Here is a 16,518-nt window from a genome sequence, read left to right on the forward strand (position 1 = left end):
GGGATGGGGCACCCTAGGGGGAGGGGGCAGGAAGAGGAGGGGGAGGGGTGAAACAGGGATGGGAAGAGGTGGGGCAGGTATGAGGCCTTTGGGGAATGGGTGGAGTGGGCAGGGCCTGGGGCTGAACGGGGAGAGGGGTATGTAGCTATGTTCCTAAAAAATGCTACGTTAAGCAAAACAATGTTAAGTTAATCCAATTTCCCCATAAGGATTAACAGAAATGGGGGGTGGGGTTAAGTTCCAGGGAAATATTTTTTTTGCCAGACAAAAGACTATATTATAATATAATGTATACACACACACAGTATAAGTTTTAAACAAACAGTTTAATACTGTACACAGCAATGATGACTGTGAAGCTTGGTTGAGGTGGTGGAATCAGAGGGTGGGATATTTCCCAGAGAATGCCTTACTGCTAAATGATGAACTAGCAGTCAGCTCAGCCCTCAAGGGTTAACACGTCGTTAATGTACACTCACATGCTACAAGGCGGCAGGAATGGAGGGAGGGGAAACAGCATGGCAGAGAGAGAGACAGAGACACACTCTGTGTGAGAGAGAGAGAGAGACATGCATTGCCCCACTCTAAGGGTATGTTTACACTGGAAAGGATAGGGGGAGGGATAGCTCAGTGGTTTGAGCATTGGCCTGCTAAACCCAAGGTTGTGAGTTCAATCCTTGAGGGGGCCATTTAGGGAACTGGGGTAAAAATCTGTCTGGGGATTGGTCCTGCTTTGAGCCAGGGGTTGGACTAGATGACCTCCTAAGGTCCCTTCCAACTCTGATATTCTATGAAACTTCAAAGCACTGCAATGTGAATGCTCCACTGGCAGCGCTTTAGCACTGTGAGTGTAGTCGCGTGTGAGTGCTGGGAGAGAGCTCTCACAGTGCTCCTGGTAATCCACCTTAATGAGGGGATTAGCTCCAAGTACTGGGAGCACAGCTTCCAGTGCTCAGAGCCTGTCTACACACTAGCACTTTAAAGCACTCAGACTTGCTGTGCTCAGGGGGGTGATTTTTCACACTCTTGAACCAGCAAGAAGAGCGCTGTAAAACGTAAGTGTAGACAAGCCCTAAGTAGATCAGCAAGTTGAGACAGCAGCTGCTGCCCGAAAGCTCCCTCCATCCTGAGCCCTGTCATGTTCCCCCCTCCCCGCTCTGGGGAGATGGGGGGAGAAGTAGGGGACAGGGGAACACCCTGACATTAGCCCCCTTCATTCCCTCCCCTCCTCCTCTCCCCCCCCCCTGCACAGCAAGCAGGAGGCTCCCAGGACCAGCTCCAAAACAGAGGGCAGGAGCAGCACACAGCAGTAGGAGGAGGGACAACTGAACTGCCTGGCAGTTGATAGCCTGCTGGGCAGCTGTCACACAGGGAACTTAGGGGAGTGGGGAGCTAATAGCAGGCTGCTGGTCCACCCTGGTTCCAAGCCTCCACCAGGCCGCTCTTTCTGCAAGCAGAGGACAAAGCAGGTGGCTGCCAAATGACATTATAAATGAGCATGTTCTCTAATTGATCAGCAATGTAACAACAGAAACAACGTTAACCGGGACAACATTCAGTGAGGAGTTACCATATTAGAAATGAAGAAAGTAGAGAGAAGGGCAACAAAAATTATCTAGGACATGGAACAGTTCCATATGAGGAGAGATTAAAAAGACTGGGACTGTTCAGTTTGGAAAAGAGATGACTAAGGAAAGGTAGGCTAGAGGTCTATAAAATCACAAATGGTTTGGAGAAAATGAATAAGGAAGTGTTATTTATCTATTCAGTTAACAATAGGGTGACCAGATATCCCAATTTTATAGGGACAATCCTGATTTTGGGGGCTTTTTCTTATATAGGCACCTCTACCCCCACCCCATCCCGATTTTTTACACTTGCTGTCTAGTCACCCTAGTTAATACACAAACCAGAGATCACACAATGAAATTAATAGGCAGCAGGTTTAAAACAAATGTAAGGAAGTACTTCTTCACACAACGCACAGTCAATCTGTGGAACTCATTGCCAGGGGATGTTGTGAAGGCCAAAACTATAACTGAGTTCAAAAAAGAATTAGATAAGCTCATGGAGGATAGGTCCATTAATGGCTGTTAGCCAAGATGGTCATGGATGAACCCCATGCTCTGGATGTCCCAAAGCCTGTGGCTGGCAAATGCTGGGACTGCATAAGAGGGGATGGATTAAAAATTGCCCTGGTCTGTTTATTCCCTGTGAAGCACCTGGCATTGGTCACTTTGGAAGACAGGATCCTTGGCTAGAAGGACCATTGATCTGACCCAGTATGGCAATTCTTATATTAACTAAATTGATAGGGCCCCACATTCAATTATGTCTTCAAAGTATGTCTTGACTTACACCTGTACAACCCTACTCCTGTGCAATCCAGTCCATAACTGAGGACAATGAGACTATACAGATGTAACTGAGAGCAGAATTTGGCCTGCAGAAACTTTTATTACTGAAGATGATGCACAAACCAGAAAGAATGCACTGATCCACCTCTGATAAAGGACTGGCATTCCCAACTGACAAATGTCTTTTTGCTAAAATGTGCATTGATTATGAAAGTATGAATGCAAAATCATCATACTAATGGTGTTGGATCCTTCATTCTATTCATTGTGGACCATATCCTGAAATCCATAACGTTTACTTAGACCCTTGTTCAGGTAAAAACTCCCATTGATTTCCCTGAGAGTTTTGATTAAGGAGGGGCTGAATATGAACTTTGTGATTTGTCCTGTGTTTGTCTATTTCAATTCATGCAATTATTCCATTTGTACACTAATCTCCATGCCTACAGTTACATAATGATTTTTGTCATCATTTATAATAAAATACCAATAATTAGAGTCATAGAGTTTAAGGCCAGAAGGGACCACCAGATCATCTCATCCGACCTCCTGTATATCACAGGCCATCGACACCACCGGGCACCCACACACTAAATCCAGCAACCAAAATTAGAACAAAGAATTACAACCTGCCACAGGAGACTAGACTATTATGTGCCATGGGCAGAGAATAGGAGGTACCGAGGTGCACCAGTTCCCAAAGCCTTGCAATGGCAGGGAAATGATTAAGTGAGATATAGCCAGATAATCCTGGCAAGTGACCTGCACCCACACACTGCAAAAGAAAGTAAAAATCCTCCAGGTTCATTGCCAATTTGACTTGGGGGAAATTCCTTCCTGGCCCCACATATGTTGAGTGATCAGTTAGACCCTGAGCATATGAGTAAGAACCAGACACCAAGCACCTGAGAGAGAGAATGGTCAGTGGCACCTCAGAGCCTGATCCTCCCTATCCAATGTCCCATTTCCAGCCTTGGCCACGCCTGATGCTTTAGAGGAAGGAGATTTTAAAAACAAAACAGAATACATTGTGTGTGTGTGTGGGAGGGAATCCTTCCGGACTCCAGCAAGTAGCCAGATGAAACCATGAAGCATGAGCTTTTCGAAATATGAGACATAAATGGGAAGTGAGCCTCAGAGCTGCTGAGCCCTGCCCCCCACCATCACAAGCTGCCCTGTCATACAACTCCAGTCATAAATTTGTCCAGCTCTCTCTCATAATTAATTGTTTGCTTCCACAACTCCTATTAGGATGCTGTCCCAAGACCTCACCCCTTTGATGGTTAGAAATAAATGTCCAGCCTGCATTTGTTCCTAGCCAGTTTATATCCATTGATTCTTGTACCAAATTGTTCTTTAGCTTAAATAGCTCTTCACCCTCTCTGGTATTTACCCCTCTAATGTGTTTAAAGAGATCAATCATATTCCCTCCTGGCCTTCTTTTTGCTAGACTAAACAAGCCAAGCTCTTCCAGTGTCCTCTCGTAAGAGGCCCTCTATTCCCCTGAACATCCCTGTAGCTCTTCTTTACAGTTTATATTAATCATTCTTCAACATGGTTGATCAGAATTGTGCACAGTAGTCCACATGAAGTCTTACCAGTGCGCTGTACAATGGGCATTAATAGCTCTCTTTCTCTACTAGAAATGCCTCGCTTGATACGTCCTGGGATCACATTTGCCTTTTTCACAGTCACATTGGTGGCTCATAATCTTCCTGTGAGGGACCCACATACCCAGTTCTCTCTCCTCCTCTGTCACTTCCAGCTAATGAACCCCCAGCCTGTAGCAGTATTATTACTACTGATTATTAGATGCTAAATGGCTGACTTTGCACTTTGCACTATTGAATTTCATCCCATTACTGTCACTACCCAGTCTCCAAGGTCATCCAGATCTTCCTGTGTAATATTCCAATCCTCCTCTATACTGACGCCTCCCAACTTTGTATCATCAGCACATTTCATTAGCCCTCTGCTGCTTTTTGTGCCAAGGTCATTAATAAAAATATCAAGTAAGATTGGTCCCAAGACCCATCCCTGAGCAACTCCACAAGTAACTTCCCTTCAGTCTAATAATTCACACTTCTGCACAACCCATTGTCTTTTCCCCATTAGCCCATTCCTTTATTCACCTTACAGTTCTTGTATTGATCCCCCATCTTCCCTAATTTAACTAATAATTACCTATATAAAACACTGTCTGGGGATTTGTCCTTCTTTGAGCAGAGGGTTCGAGTAGATGATCTCCTGAGGTCTTTTCCAACCCTGATATTCTATGACTCTATGTGCTACCATCTCAAATACTTTCTTGAAGTCCAAGTATATTATTTCTACATTTTCTAACCTCCACAATGTAGCTTTCTTTGTTAATCGACCCCTTTTTCCAGTTCCTATTGGCTTTCTGCTTACTCCTAATAATCTTTTTTAAATAGTTGTTCATCCAGCTGGGGCTGGAGCCTTTCTCTACAAGTTTTTTCACCTTTCTTGGGATGCAAATTTCAGATAATTTTGTATTGTTGATATGAAGAAATTCCAAGCCTCCTCCACATTTAAGTCCTTGAGCTCTGCAGTCCAGCTCATTTCTTTAACTAGTTCCCTTAATTTCCCCAAATCTGCTCATTTGAAATAAAAATCATAGTGGATGACCTGGTTTTGATAATCCTCCCATTTAATTTAAACTGAATCAGCTGGTGATGGCTCAACTCAAGGTTATTTCCTGTGACCAGCTGTTCTAGGATGTCTGCACTGCTTACACAAGTCAAGTCTAAAATTGCATCACCTCTTGTTGGTTCAGTAACAATTTGAGGAAGAAAACTGTCATCTATCACATACAGGAATAAGGGGGCCTACCAGTATTAGTAGCATTTATTCTGCAATCTATATCCAGGAAGCTAGTCTTCTATTATGACACAATTCCGGGTAGTATTTATTTTTCTAATAATACTAAAGAGATCACTATCCATATCCGAGACTGACTCGGGGGGGGGGGTCGACTTTACTCTCCTATACCATTCCTTACTCTCTACATTCCTATTTATACTGCTGGGAGGGGGAAGGCGAGAGCTACCCAAGTACATACTCTACACGCTGCCAAAAGAAGCATGCAGTGTAGACATACCCTAAGTGTAACCCTACCTGCCTACTATGCCAATCAATATTTGTATTTTGTTTCTCCTTGCTGCCCATACTGTTGCCTAGTGGTTTTCCATTATCTCCTGTTTTATCGTCATTTAGCTGACTTTCTCTTTCCTGTGTACTGACACCAGGCATGGAGATTTCATGAATCTCTCCCAACCTTCCCCCTTGCATAGAATCATAGGGTGAGATGGGAACTGCAAGAGTCATGTAGTCTATCTCCCTGCCAAGATGCAGAATTTGTTGCATCTAAACAATCCAAGACAGATCAGGCCAAAAGAAATCAACAAGGACAAGTGCAGAGTCCTGCACTTAGGACGGAAGAATCCCATGCACTGCTACAGGCTGGGAACCAATGAGCTAAGTGACAGTTCTGCAGAAAAGGACCTGGGGTTTACAGTGGATGGGAAGCTGGATATGAGTCAGCTGTGTGTCCTTGTTGTCAAGACGGTTAACGGCATATTTGGCTGCATTAGTAGACGCATTGCCAGCAGATTGAGGGAAGTGATTATACTCCTCTATTTGGCACTAGTGAGGCCACATCTGGAGTATTGCATCCACTTTTGGGTCCCCCACTACAGAAAGGATGTGGACAAATTGGAGAGAGTCCAGTGGAGAGCAACGAAAATGATCAGGGGGGCTGGGACACATGACTTACAAGGAGAGGCTGAGAGAACTTGGCTTGTTTAGTCTGCGGAAGAGAAGAGTGAGGGGGGATTTGATAGCAGCCTTCAACTACCTGAAGGGGGGTTTCAAAGAAGATGGAGCTTGGCTGTTCTCAGTGATGGCAGATGACAGAACAAGGAGCAATGGTCTCAAGTTGCAGTGGGGGAGGTTTAGGTTGGATATTAGGAAACACTATTTCACTAGAAGGGTGGTGAAGCACTGGAATGGGTTACCTAGGGAGGTGGTGGAATCTCCATCCTTAGAGGTGGTTTTTTAGGGCATGGCCTGACAAAGCCCTGGCTGGGATGATTTAGTTGGTGTTGGTCCTGCTTTGAACAGAGGGTTTGACTAGATGACCTCCTGAGGTTTCTTCCAACTCTAATCTTCTATGATAGATCCAGCCTCCTTTTGAAAACCTCCAGCAAAGGAGCTTCCACAACTTCCTGAGGCAATTGGTTCCATTGTCCTATTGTAAGAATTTCTCCAGACGACATAGGTTTCACACCTCAGAGTGATATAGTTATACCCAAGTAAATGTGTAGTGTAGACCTGGCCTGAGAAGACTGAAGTGATGGGACTCCTTATATCTAATCAGGCCCTTAATGTCCCTGTACTTCTGTTCCTCCTCTGTCTAGTAGGGATAATATTTCTCTAGATTGTTGGGGTGCTGTGAAGATGATCTAAAGTTTGCAAGGCACTCAGGTACTATAGTGATGGGGAGTATCTAGATCAGTGGTTCTCAACCTTTCAAGACTACTGTGCCCCTTTCGGGCACCTGATTGGTCTTGCATATCCAAGTTTCACCTCACTTAAAAACTACTTGCTTACAAAATCAGGCATAAAATACAAAAAAGTGTCACAGCACACTATTACTGAAAAATTGCTTATGTTCTAATTTTTACTATATAATTACAAAATAAATCAATTGAAATATAAATATTGTACATAGTCTATAGAGCAGTATAAACAAGTCATTGTCTGTATGAAATTTTAGTTTGTACTGGCTTTGCTAGTGCTTTTAATGTAGTTTGTTGTAAAACTTGGCAAATTATCTTGATGAGTTGATAAAGCCTTTGGAAGATCTCTGTGTACCCCTATGGGTACACTGATCTAGATGTATACTTGTGTATGTGCTGAGCATTGTCAACTCTATTGATTTCAATGGCAGCTGAAGATGCTCTGTACCTAAACAGGGTTTGACCCATTGGGAATAGCTACAAATGTATGATTGTTAAGAGATTTTTATATGTATGTGCAGTAGGTAAGATTGGGATTTTTATATACATTTACTATGACAAAGAGGACAGATGGTCCCAGAAAAATATACTATATTCATAAAGAGAATTATATTTCCCTTTAGCAACCAACGGCTTTTGCCCCGGCATGATTTGTTCCAGGGGTGGATAAATGCAAGAAGGGAGCGTTTCTCTTTGATACTGTGGTGCTCGATACAACAGATAGTTACAAAGTGGTACAGTAAGAGTTACAAAGCTGCAGTACGGCACGGCGCCTTTTTCTTGTAAACTCCCGCCCGCCACCTTTGCCACAATACAAGAAGGTAGAACAGGAGATCCACACCAGGAGAACGAGCTCGTGGGTGGCTAAAGGGGAGAGCCGTAAAGATCGATTTACACCCAGTCGGGGGACTCGAATGATCTCAGCGCTGGGTCTCTCCCTCCCGGGGCCTGGGCGCTCTGTCCGCCTGCAGCTGGCGGGGGATTGGTTTGTGCTCCTGCCCCCCGCGGGATACAGGGAGCTGCCAGCAAACGCCTCCGCCCCCCAGAGCTTTCGCTTTGCCCCAGCTTGAGCCCGGCTGCTTCTGCTCTGCAAGGCGCAGGGCCCGGCTGCTGCGGGGGCGGTTGCGAGCGCAGCGGGCGGCGCGTTTCCTCCCAGCTCGCCGCACAGGGGACGGAGTTCACCTGTAGGAAGGGGAGCCGAGCCGGGCCGGGCAGGGAGCGCTCGCCCAGCGCGGAGGCGGGACCAGGTGCCGGGCTGGGAAAGCGCTCTGGGGCGGCGAGCTGGGGGCCTCCGCTGGGCAGAGGCCAGGCGGCCGCTTCTGCCGCACCCCGCGGGCAGCCAGGGGGACCCCGAGCCCCTGGCCATGGCCCGGCGTTTCCTGGCGCTGGTGGCCGGCTGCCTGCTCTGCTCGGGTGAGTGCCGGGGGCGCTCCTGCCGGGGGGCGGTAGGGAGGCGGGGGGGGGGGGGTCGCCTGGCTACTTTCCCGCGGGTCCAGGGCCACGCCTACCACTGCGGGGCTCCGGCACTTTCCCCGCCAGCGCCCCTTTCCCAAGGGAGCCCCCAGTGGCTGGGCCGGGGAACGAGCCGTGACGCTGGGCGCACGCAGAGCCGGGCCGGGCCCTGCCCCAGCCTGGGGCCGGGGAGGAGGCGGGCTAGGGCAGGCTGGGAGGGGCTTGGCCCCCAGGCGGGGCTGTGTGCCAGCAGCCAAACCCTTGGCACCTGGTCTGTAAGCAGCCCCGCAGAGAGAGTTGGGAGGAGGGGTTTGAGGGAACATAATTAGATCGGTTTAGATCCAGGGGAGAACTTGATGCAATCCTGCCTCCCTCCCCCCTTCTCTCCCCCCCTCCCACCTGGATCACAAAACTCCCATCGACTTCAAGGGGGCCGGAGTTTTGCCCTTAAACTTGGATGTTTGGCCAACGCCATCTCAGGCTTTCCCCTCTCCACAGCCGTAGGCCAAGCCTGACTTTCCTTCCAGCTTAGCCGGCCACTTGAGGCAGGCATGTTTTCTTCCTGTCCCCATAGCTCCCAAGAAAGAACATGGTGCTGAAACACATCCATGGCACCGGACGGTGACAGATGTCCCCAATTTGCTTCCTGGCACTATGGGAGTTGAGAGGGGTTGGTTGGGTAGTTCTCCAAGGGGACTGATTATCAAACCATAGAAATGTAGGACTGGAAGGGACCTCAACAGGTCATCTAGTCCAGTCCCATGCACTTGCAGCTAAGTAATAACTAGACCATTCCTGACAGGTGTTTGTCTAACCTGCTCTAATGAGTCCACAGCCTCCCTAGGCAATTTATTCCAGGGCTTAACCACCCTGACAGGAAGTTTTTCCTAATGTCCAACTTAAACCGCCCTTACTGCAATTTAAGCCCATTGCTGCTGCTCCCATCCTCAAACGGTAAGAACAGTTTTTCACTCTCCTCCCAGGAGCGGCGGAAGCTCCCTAAAAATACGGGACAATCAGTGCCCAAACCATGGCTCCACCCCCACACCACCTCATCCTCCTAAGAACCCAGCCCCTACTCGCTCCTATCCACCTCATTTCCCCCCTCCCCACGTTCATCCTTATGGCCAGTAAAAAGGGGGAGGGCATAGCCTCCCACTTTTAAAACTGATGGGGCCATTGGCCCCTGGCCTGCCTCCTCTTTGTAACAACCTTTTATGTACTTGAAAACTCTTATCAGGCCCCCCCTCAATCTTCTCTTTTCCAGACTAAACCCAGTTTTGTTCAATGTTTTTTCATAGGTCATGTTTTCTAGACTTTTAATCATTTTTGTTGCTCTCCTCCAGACTTTCTTCAATTTGTCCACTTTCCTGAAATGTAGTGCCCAGAACTGGACCCATTACTCCAGCTGAGGCCTTATCAGCACTCAATAGAGTGGAAGAATTACTTATCATATCTTGCTTACTCCTGTCATACCCCTGACCCTCTGCTCAGTGCTACCAATTGAAAAAAGCAGACAATGGTCAGAAAAAAAAATCATGCCTATGTTGTATGCACCGGCTATTGCAGCGGAATCGAGTTCACTGATTCTTGCAATTAAATGTAAAGTTGTTTTCATTCCTGACCGTCCCAGAACTCTGCTGAGTTGCTTGATTCTCAGGACTTCCCAAAGACCCAGATCTGAGAAATCCCTATCTTTAAAACCCTTGTGCTGGGGCCACTTGGCCAACTCAGAACCTTTTCATTTTCAAAATATCAGTCTAGTGTACATTTACTCTAGAGTTTAAATATTGCTGCAGTCTAATATCTTGTTTATAAGATGTATGATTAGGGAAAGATCTTTGGCTGATCTTTTGTATTAATTAAATATTAAGAGTCAGATTTTCCTCTCAGTTGCATGGGTATAATTCTATTGAAATCAAAAGACTATGAACAAAGAGAATTTAACCCACCAGATCAGGGGTGGACAAACTTTTTGGCCTGAGGGCTACATCTGGGTATGGAAATTGTATAGTGAGCCATGAATGCGCACAAAATTGGGGGTTGGGTTTTGGGAGGAGGTGAGGGCTCCGGCTGGAGGTGTGGGCTCTGGGGTGATCCCAATGATGAGGGGTTTGGGGTGTAGGAGGGGACTGGGGGTAGAGCAGAGGGGTTCAGGGTATGGGAGGGGACAGTGGGTTGGGTGTGGGAGGGGCTCTGGGCTGGGGGTGTGGATTCCAGGGTGAGGCCAGAAATGAGACGGAGGAGGGGACTCCAGGCTAGGGCTAAGTGGTTAGGAATGCGGGAGGGGGCTCTGGGCAGGGGGTTGGGGCGGGGTGAGGGAGGGCTCTGGGTGGAGGGGGAGGCTCTGGGGTGGGGCTGGGGATGAGGGGTTTGGGGTGCAAGAGGGTGCTCCAGGCTGGAACAAAGGGGTTCAAAGGGTGGGAGTGGGATCAGGGCAGGGGGTTGGGGCACGGGAGGAAGTCAGGGATGCAGACTCGGGGCGCTGCTTACGCTAACCAGCTCCCGGAAGCAGCAGCATGTCCCCCCTTCAGCTCTTATGTGGAGGCGTGGCCAGGTGGCTCTGTGTGCTGCCTCATCTACAGGCACCATACCTGAAGGTCCCATTGCAGTGCCAGCACTTGGGGTGGGGGCAGCGTCTGGAGCCCCCGGGCTGCCCCTACACATAGGAGCTGGGGGGACCATACCGTGGCTTCTGGGAGCTGCGTGAAGCCACAGCATGCGCGGAGCAAGGCAAACTCCTGACCCCACTCCCTAGCAGGACCTCGAGGGCCATATTTAAAGGTCTGATGGGCTGGACGTGGCTCACAGGCTGTTGTTTGCCCACCCCTGCAGATCTAAGTGCATCAATCAGCCAAAGACTGTGTGATTTGTGTAGGAGGAATATGTCTGTATAATTGAAACATCCCAGATTCCATGCAGCAACTGAAGAAAATAGCAGGTACTGAAGCTGATATTTATATTTTAAATGAAATTTGAACAACAAACATTTTAACATAACATTTATACTATGGCCAGATAGAGCTACCGCAGTTTACAACAGCTGAAAATCTGGGCCTGTGATTATAGCAAAAGACTATCGTATAAAGTCTTAAAAGTGATCTGAAAGGAATTTCTTTTTAAATGGATCTGAGCCTGAAACTGGGGGGATATTTTGGGAGGACCATTTTATTTCACAAATTAAATTATCTGTTTATTTCCTATTTGTTTTTACATTGCAAATAACAAGCTTGTCAAGTTTTTCCTTTTATGGTTTTGCTGGAGGACATTTGTGAAGATGCTTATTGTGAGCTCTCCCATCTTAGATGAAGATGGGGGTGATGAAATTTTAATGAAGGGCTCATTTGGTAGTTGAGTCAAATAGATGATAAAAATTAAAACTTCAAATAGTCTAAAATCCCTGCTCTTCTGAATTGCAGAGAGCTGAGGCTCTTGCCTCCTTTGATGTTGTTTTTTAATTAGTTCACCAGTCAGACAGACCAGATCTGATTTTTAGGAGAGGTGGAGAAAGCACCAAGCAGAACTTTTTTTAAACATAAATCTTACACACCTCTTTATACATCATAAAGAAATGAAAAGGGGCACAAAGCCACTTCCCTTTCCAGGTCATTTTTATTTATGTTGTGTTGAAATTGTGAGTGTGGAGAGTTGTGTAGCCCCTTTGGAGAAAATGAGGTACAATGGAAGCTGCTTGAGCCAGCCAGAAGGCTGCTTTGCCAAAACAATGTTACCTCATGTTGTCTGCAACCGATTATTTTCTTAGATTATTTTCTACACTAGGAAATTGGACATTTCTTTCCAGTTCTTCAGCAATGGTGTAGAGCTCTGAAAATGAAATGGGGTGAAAAACAATTGTCTATACTGGACCTTATGCCCGTTGGAAGCATTGGTGCAGCTGCACCATTGCTGAAAAATTAGTAATTAGTTCAACAAGGCCCTAGTGTAGATGGTCCGTAGGGGACTGGATGTGACTTCATTTGGAGCCAGTCAGTGGCACTCTTCAGTTGGCCACAGAAGATGTTCTAGAGTGTATGGGAGTCCATACCTTCCTATTTCCAGTGATTGAGCATAACATCTCTACAGCACTGCTAACCTGGGACAGAGAGACAGAGTTTTGAACTTGGTCCATTTACAGTAGCTTCATCTTAGTTTACATGAAAAGTTATATTGACATAGCTAACTTGTTCAGGGGTGTGAAAATTCACACCCCGGATCAACATAGGTGACAAACCCCCCAGTATAGACACAACAAGACTGCTTCCATGAACACAGCTAATAGCTTCCAAGTAGGTGGTGTTCCTACACTGACAGAAAAACTCTCTCTCTGTTGGTGTGGACTGCATCTGCAATATGGGTCTATGCCAGTATAGTCTCTATAGCATAAACATATCCTCAGTATGAAGCAGATCAGGAAACATCTTGATGGCTGTAGATGAAAACCTGTTTCCACTTCCTCCATTGACTTTAATTAGCCCAGGATTTCACCTCACAAGCTCATTTGGCAAGGAGGAAAGTGAAATGCCAGAATTTCTTTAAATCAAAAATTCTAGATCCAAATCATGTATATGTCACGTTTTCTTCTAATTTAATGGACATTCTGACTGAAATTTTATGGGTACAGGAAGAGGTCACATTTGAGGAAGTAAACTCTATACTTGAAATGGAGTTCCTGTGTTAAAATTTAGTTTCTGTCTTGTGCAGATGCATGGAGTGTACTTCTCACACATTAGTGTCATGCATCTTTACATCTAAAATATGCACATAAAATTGCTAATTAGTTTTTTTTTTTCTTAAAGAGCATACACATTGTTTGGTTTCTCTCTTGTGGCATAAAATGAAATCAGCTCTGAAGCACAACAGTAAGAGCCGTGCTCTGTAGCTGTCTTGGCTGGTATAATTTCTGACTCATCTGTAAAGAATCAAAATGATGATCATAACTCAGTAGTCAGGGAAACTACTAGTTAGCTTAGCAGTGCAGTATGTGTATATTCCAGCAATACTTCTAGTCTCTTTTCCAGTTTTCAAAAAGGGTTATTTGTTACTTAGTCATTGAAAGAACATATATTACAGTGGTTTTTGTTTTTCAGCATTTGGAATAGTGCCAGAACCAAAAAATGTAACAATTAATTCAGTTAACTTGAAAAGCACTCTACAGTGGGATCCACCCACTATTCACAAAGAAAATATTACTTATACGGTCGAATCTATAAGGTAGGTTTAAGGAGCTTTGTGTATTTACCTTTGGAAGATGTCTTAGACAAACTTACAGTTTATGGTATTGTGTTCTTGTGACTTCTTTTTCCCCAAGACATAGACCTTTCTTTTGGTTTATGCACATAAGACACCTTCTCCTGAGCTAGATACCTATACCCTTTATAGTTGTTAATATTCATTAGTTTGTCACATATTCATCTGGTGTGGGAAACACAGTCAATAGTCAGCTACATGTACATTTACATTCTCTGTCATAGGAAACTACTACTTCAACAGGCTTAGTACTAATGCATTCTCCCATGTTTTCCAATTTCTAATGCAGGCAACAGGTTCCACTTTTTCCCCTAGAGCAATCTGTTTGTCAGGGCCCTCTACAGACATGGCTAGTGAAGTGCAGCAAGAATGTTCCCCTGTCTGCTGCCTCTTGCTCCAAAGCAGAGGTTCTCAGCAGCTTACTCTGAGGCCTCATTTTGTCAGGAATTTTTCCCATTTTTTCCCTCCAGATTGGTCTTTGTCTGGGAGGAGAAGGATTTTGTGGGGAGCGCTTTAAAGAAGGCTGAGGACTCCCCTAGTCTAGTATTAGATCCCTGGCTGCTTCAGTAGCTGAACAAAATCCAGACAGCAAATTATCCCGATGAATCAAAAGGGTCATTTCTTGGCAAAGAAAGAGTAGGACCTTAGGGAGGGGAATGGCAGACAGGTGCCTGCTGAGAAAGGGCCTCTAAAATGATGTAGAACATAAAGTAAGCGTGTCTGCTATGTCAGTCAGCGGGGAGAAGGTACGAGGGATGTGTGGGACCCCCAGACTGCCAGGATACCAAGCTTCTATTCCAGGGTGGGCTCTAAGTACAAAACAGATGTAACATTCCACATATTAACTAGTATCCATTCAAGACCTGGACATATAGTGAAAGATTAGGAGAGTGTAAGGCCTATCCAAAGGAAGGGTGAAAATTAGACTGAAAATTCGGCATAGTTGAACTTGGCTGTGGTATCAGGCATTTTCTGTGTGCTCAGTCAGGATTTGCAGGTGTCAAGTCAGAGCAACAGCGTGCTTTTTGCTGAACGGTCACCTTAATCTCTACCTTAATCATAAAGCAATAATAGACTATCCTAATAGATGTTACAAGTGTCTAATGCCTATATATAAGTATGTGTAATAGATATATCAACGTTCTTATTTTTTTCAGCTAATGATTTTTGCCTGACTAGTAATTAGCAATGTTAATACATGGTGAGTGAGTACTGCCACTTACCTGCTTCACGGAAATGAAGGATATTTTCTTGTTCCTAATATATGACTCAGATGCAATTCTTTTGCCTCTTATACAGCAGTCTTTATAACAGGAATATGTGTGTGAACATTGTCATCACGGAGTGTGACTTCTCTTCTCTGCCTGTATATGGAGAATACACCTTGCGAGTCAGGGCTGAATCAGAGAACGAAAAATCAGACTGGGTGAACATCATCTTTAAGCCACTTGATGACAGTAAGGCTTCCCCTACACGGAAGACTTTTGCCCACTAATAACGAACTGTTAATTAAGTAAAATTGCAATTAATCTGAATAAGTAGCGATATTAAAATACAGATTGTTTTAAATTTACCAATTTTTTTAAGTAAAGTATGAAATATCCGAGCCCTATTTGGTATACTTTTTGGGGAGAGGAGAGTTGCTTTCAGAAATACTCCTGGGGGAATTCTGCATCAAAAAATTAAACATTCTGCTTACAATATTTTCAAATTCTGCATATTTAATTTGTCAGAATAACAGAAGTTTCAATTATTTTTGGTCATTTATTTCAAAATACCTGTCAGCAAGTATGTCTGTAACAATATAGACATACAAAGATTCAGGAAATGTCTTTTGGCAAATAGATTCCTTACTAGGCATATTAATACAGAATTTAGAGTAATAATTCATTTAAACTACAATACAGAAACGTATTTCCTGCACCCCTCAGTAGCAGTGCAAAGGCTTGGGGGAGTTAGGGGTAATGGAGGAGCTGAGAGAGAGGGAAGTAATTGCTGAGCAGGAGCTTGGGTGTGAACTTGGAGGGCTGTTGAGTGTGGGTGGGAAAAGTGTGGAACAGATTTGGGGGGGGAGAGGGGCAGGGAGGGATTGTTAGGGAACTTCCTCCATGCAGACCCTGGCTGATCCCTAGCCTCTCCCATTCAGTCAGGCACATCTGCCCCTTTCCACATGTTTCCCTGCACCCCCACATGTCGTTGTACCCCCTGTCCACGTGTCCCTACATCCCCATTTGGACACCTACTCGCTCCATCCCCATGTGGCCCTGCACATCCTTCCCTTTCACCATGTGTCTCTGTTCCCCGCCCCCCAGCCACCCTCCTGTGCCTGTGTGGCCCTGCACCTCCCTTCCCACTGTGGCTCTTTGCCTCCACTCCCATTCAGCCCCTGCCCCAGTCTGTCTTCCCCCACCAGCTCTTATGAGCCCCTATGTGACCCTCCCCCCAGCAGCCCGATACTGTCTGTCTCCCCATATCTCCTGACCTGGCCTGACAGGCGCTGTGAAGAAGGCAGGCTCTTTCTTCTCCCTAACTGGCTGGAAACTGCTGCTTTGTTCTGTTGCCACAGCGCCTTCTGGTAGGCAAAAGGCAGAAGTGCAGCAACTTTCTGGCAGAAGCCTTTTTCTATGCAAAAAAATTAAAAATATGCATGGCTCATTAATTATGCACACATGAAGTGATGCAGAATTCCCCCAGGAGTACAGAAAATATAGTAAGATCAAAAGTATGTGTAGGTCATCACTGACTCTTCCATTCTGAGACATCTTTTGAGGGATTTTAACACATATATATTTTACCCCCTAAAAAAATATTGCATACAAATTTTTAGAGCAAGAGTGCTTTATATCCAAGGATTCTAACTTCCTACAAATTTAAATCAGTTCAGCTACTGTCTTGTCACTAAGCGAGGAAGGGGGGAATTAACC

At 45.5% G+C, this 16,518-nt stretch overlaps 1 protein-coding gene and 1 long non-coding RNA gene across 4 annotated transcripts in view; one reads left to right on the plus strand and one right to left on the minus strand.

The window, feature by feature from the left end:
- LOC127037797 (uncharacterized) overlaps nucleotides 1-8,500 on the minus strand; it is a 27,241-nt gene extending 18,741 nt beyond the window's left edge. The window contains exon 1 of the long non-coding RNA XR_007770465.1: nucleotides 8,404-8,500. This is a non-coding gene — a long non-coding RNA (uncharacterized LOC127037797). The remainder of the gene's footprint in view (nucleotides 1-8,403) is intronic.
- IL10RB (interleukin 10 receptor subunit beta) overlaps nucleotides 7,752-16,518 on the plus strand; it is a 27,344-nt gene continuing 18,577 nt past the window's right edge. The window contains exons 1-4 of one of the 3 annotated variants that reach the window (XM_050929574.1): nucleotides 8,290-8,308; nucleotides 11,183-11,288; nucleotides 13,435-13,558; nucleotides 14,894-15,051. In XM_050929574.1, coding sequence (XP_050785531.1) covers nucleotides 11,264-11,288; nucleotides 13,435-13,558; nucleotides 14,894-15,051 — 307 coding nt within the window. In that variant the 5' untranslated portion in view covers nucleotides 8,290-8,308; nucleotides 11,183-11,263. Of the gene's footprint in view, nucleotides 8,309-11,182; nucleotides 11,289-13,434; nucleotides 13,559-14,893; nucleotides 15,052-16,518 lie in introns of all 3 variants that reach the window. The other 2 variants (XM_050929564.1, XM_050929554.1) reach the window with 2 other exon arrangements.

The sequence above is a fragment of the Gopherus flavomarginatus genome, chromosome 1, assembly GCF_025201925.1.
Source record: "Gopherus flavomarginatus isolate rGopFla2 chromosome 1, rGopFla2.mat.asm, whole genome shotgun sequence".
Classification (NCBI taxonomy): Eukaryota; Metazoa; Chordata; order Testudines; family Testudinidae; genus Gopherus; species Gopherus flavomarginatus.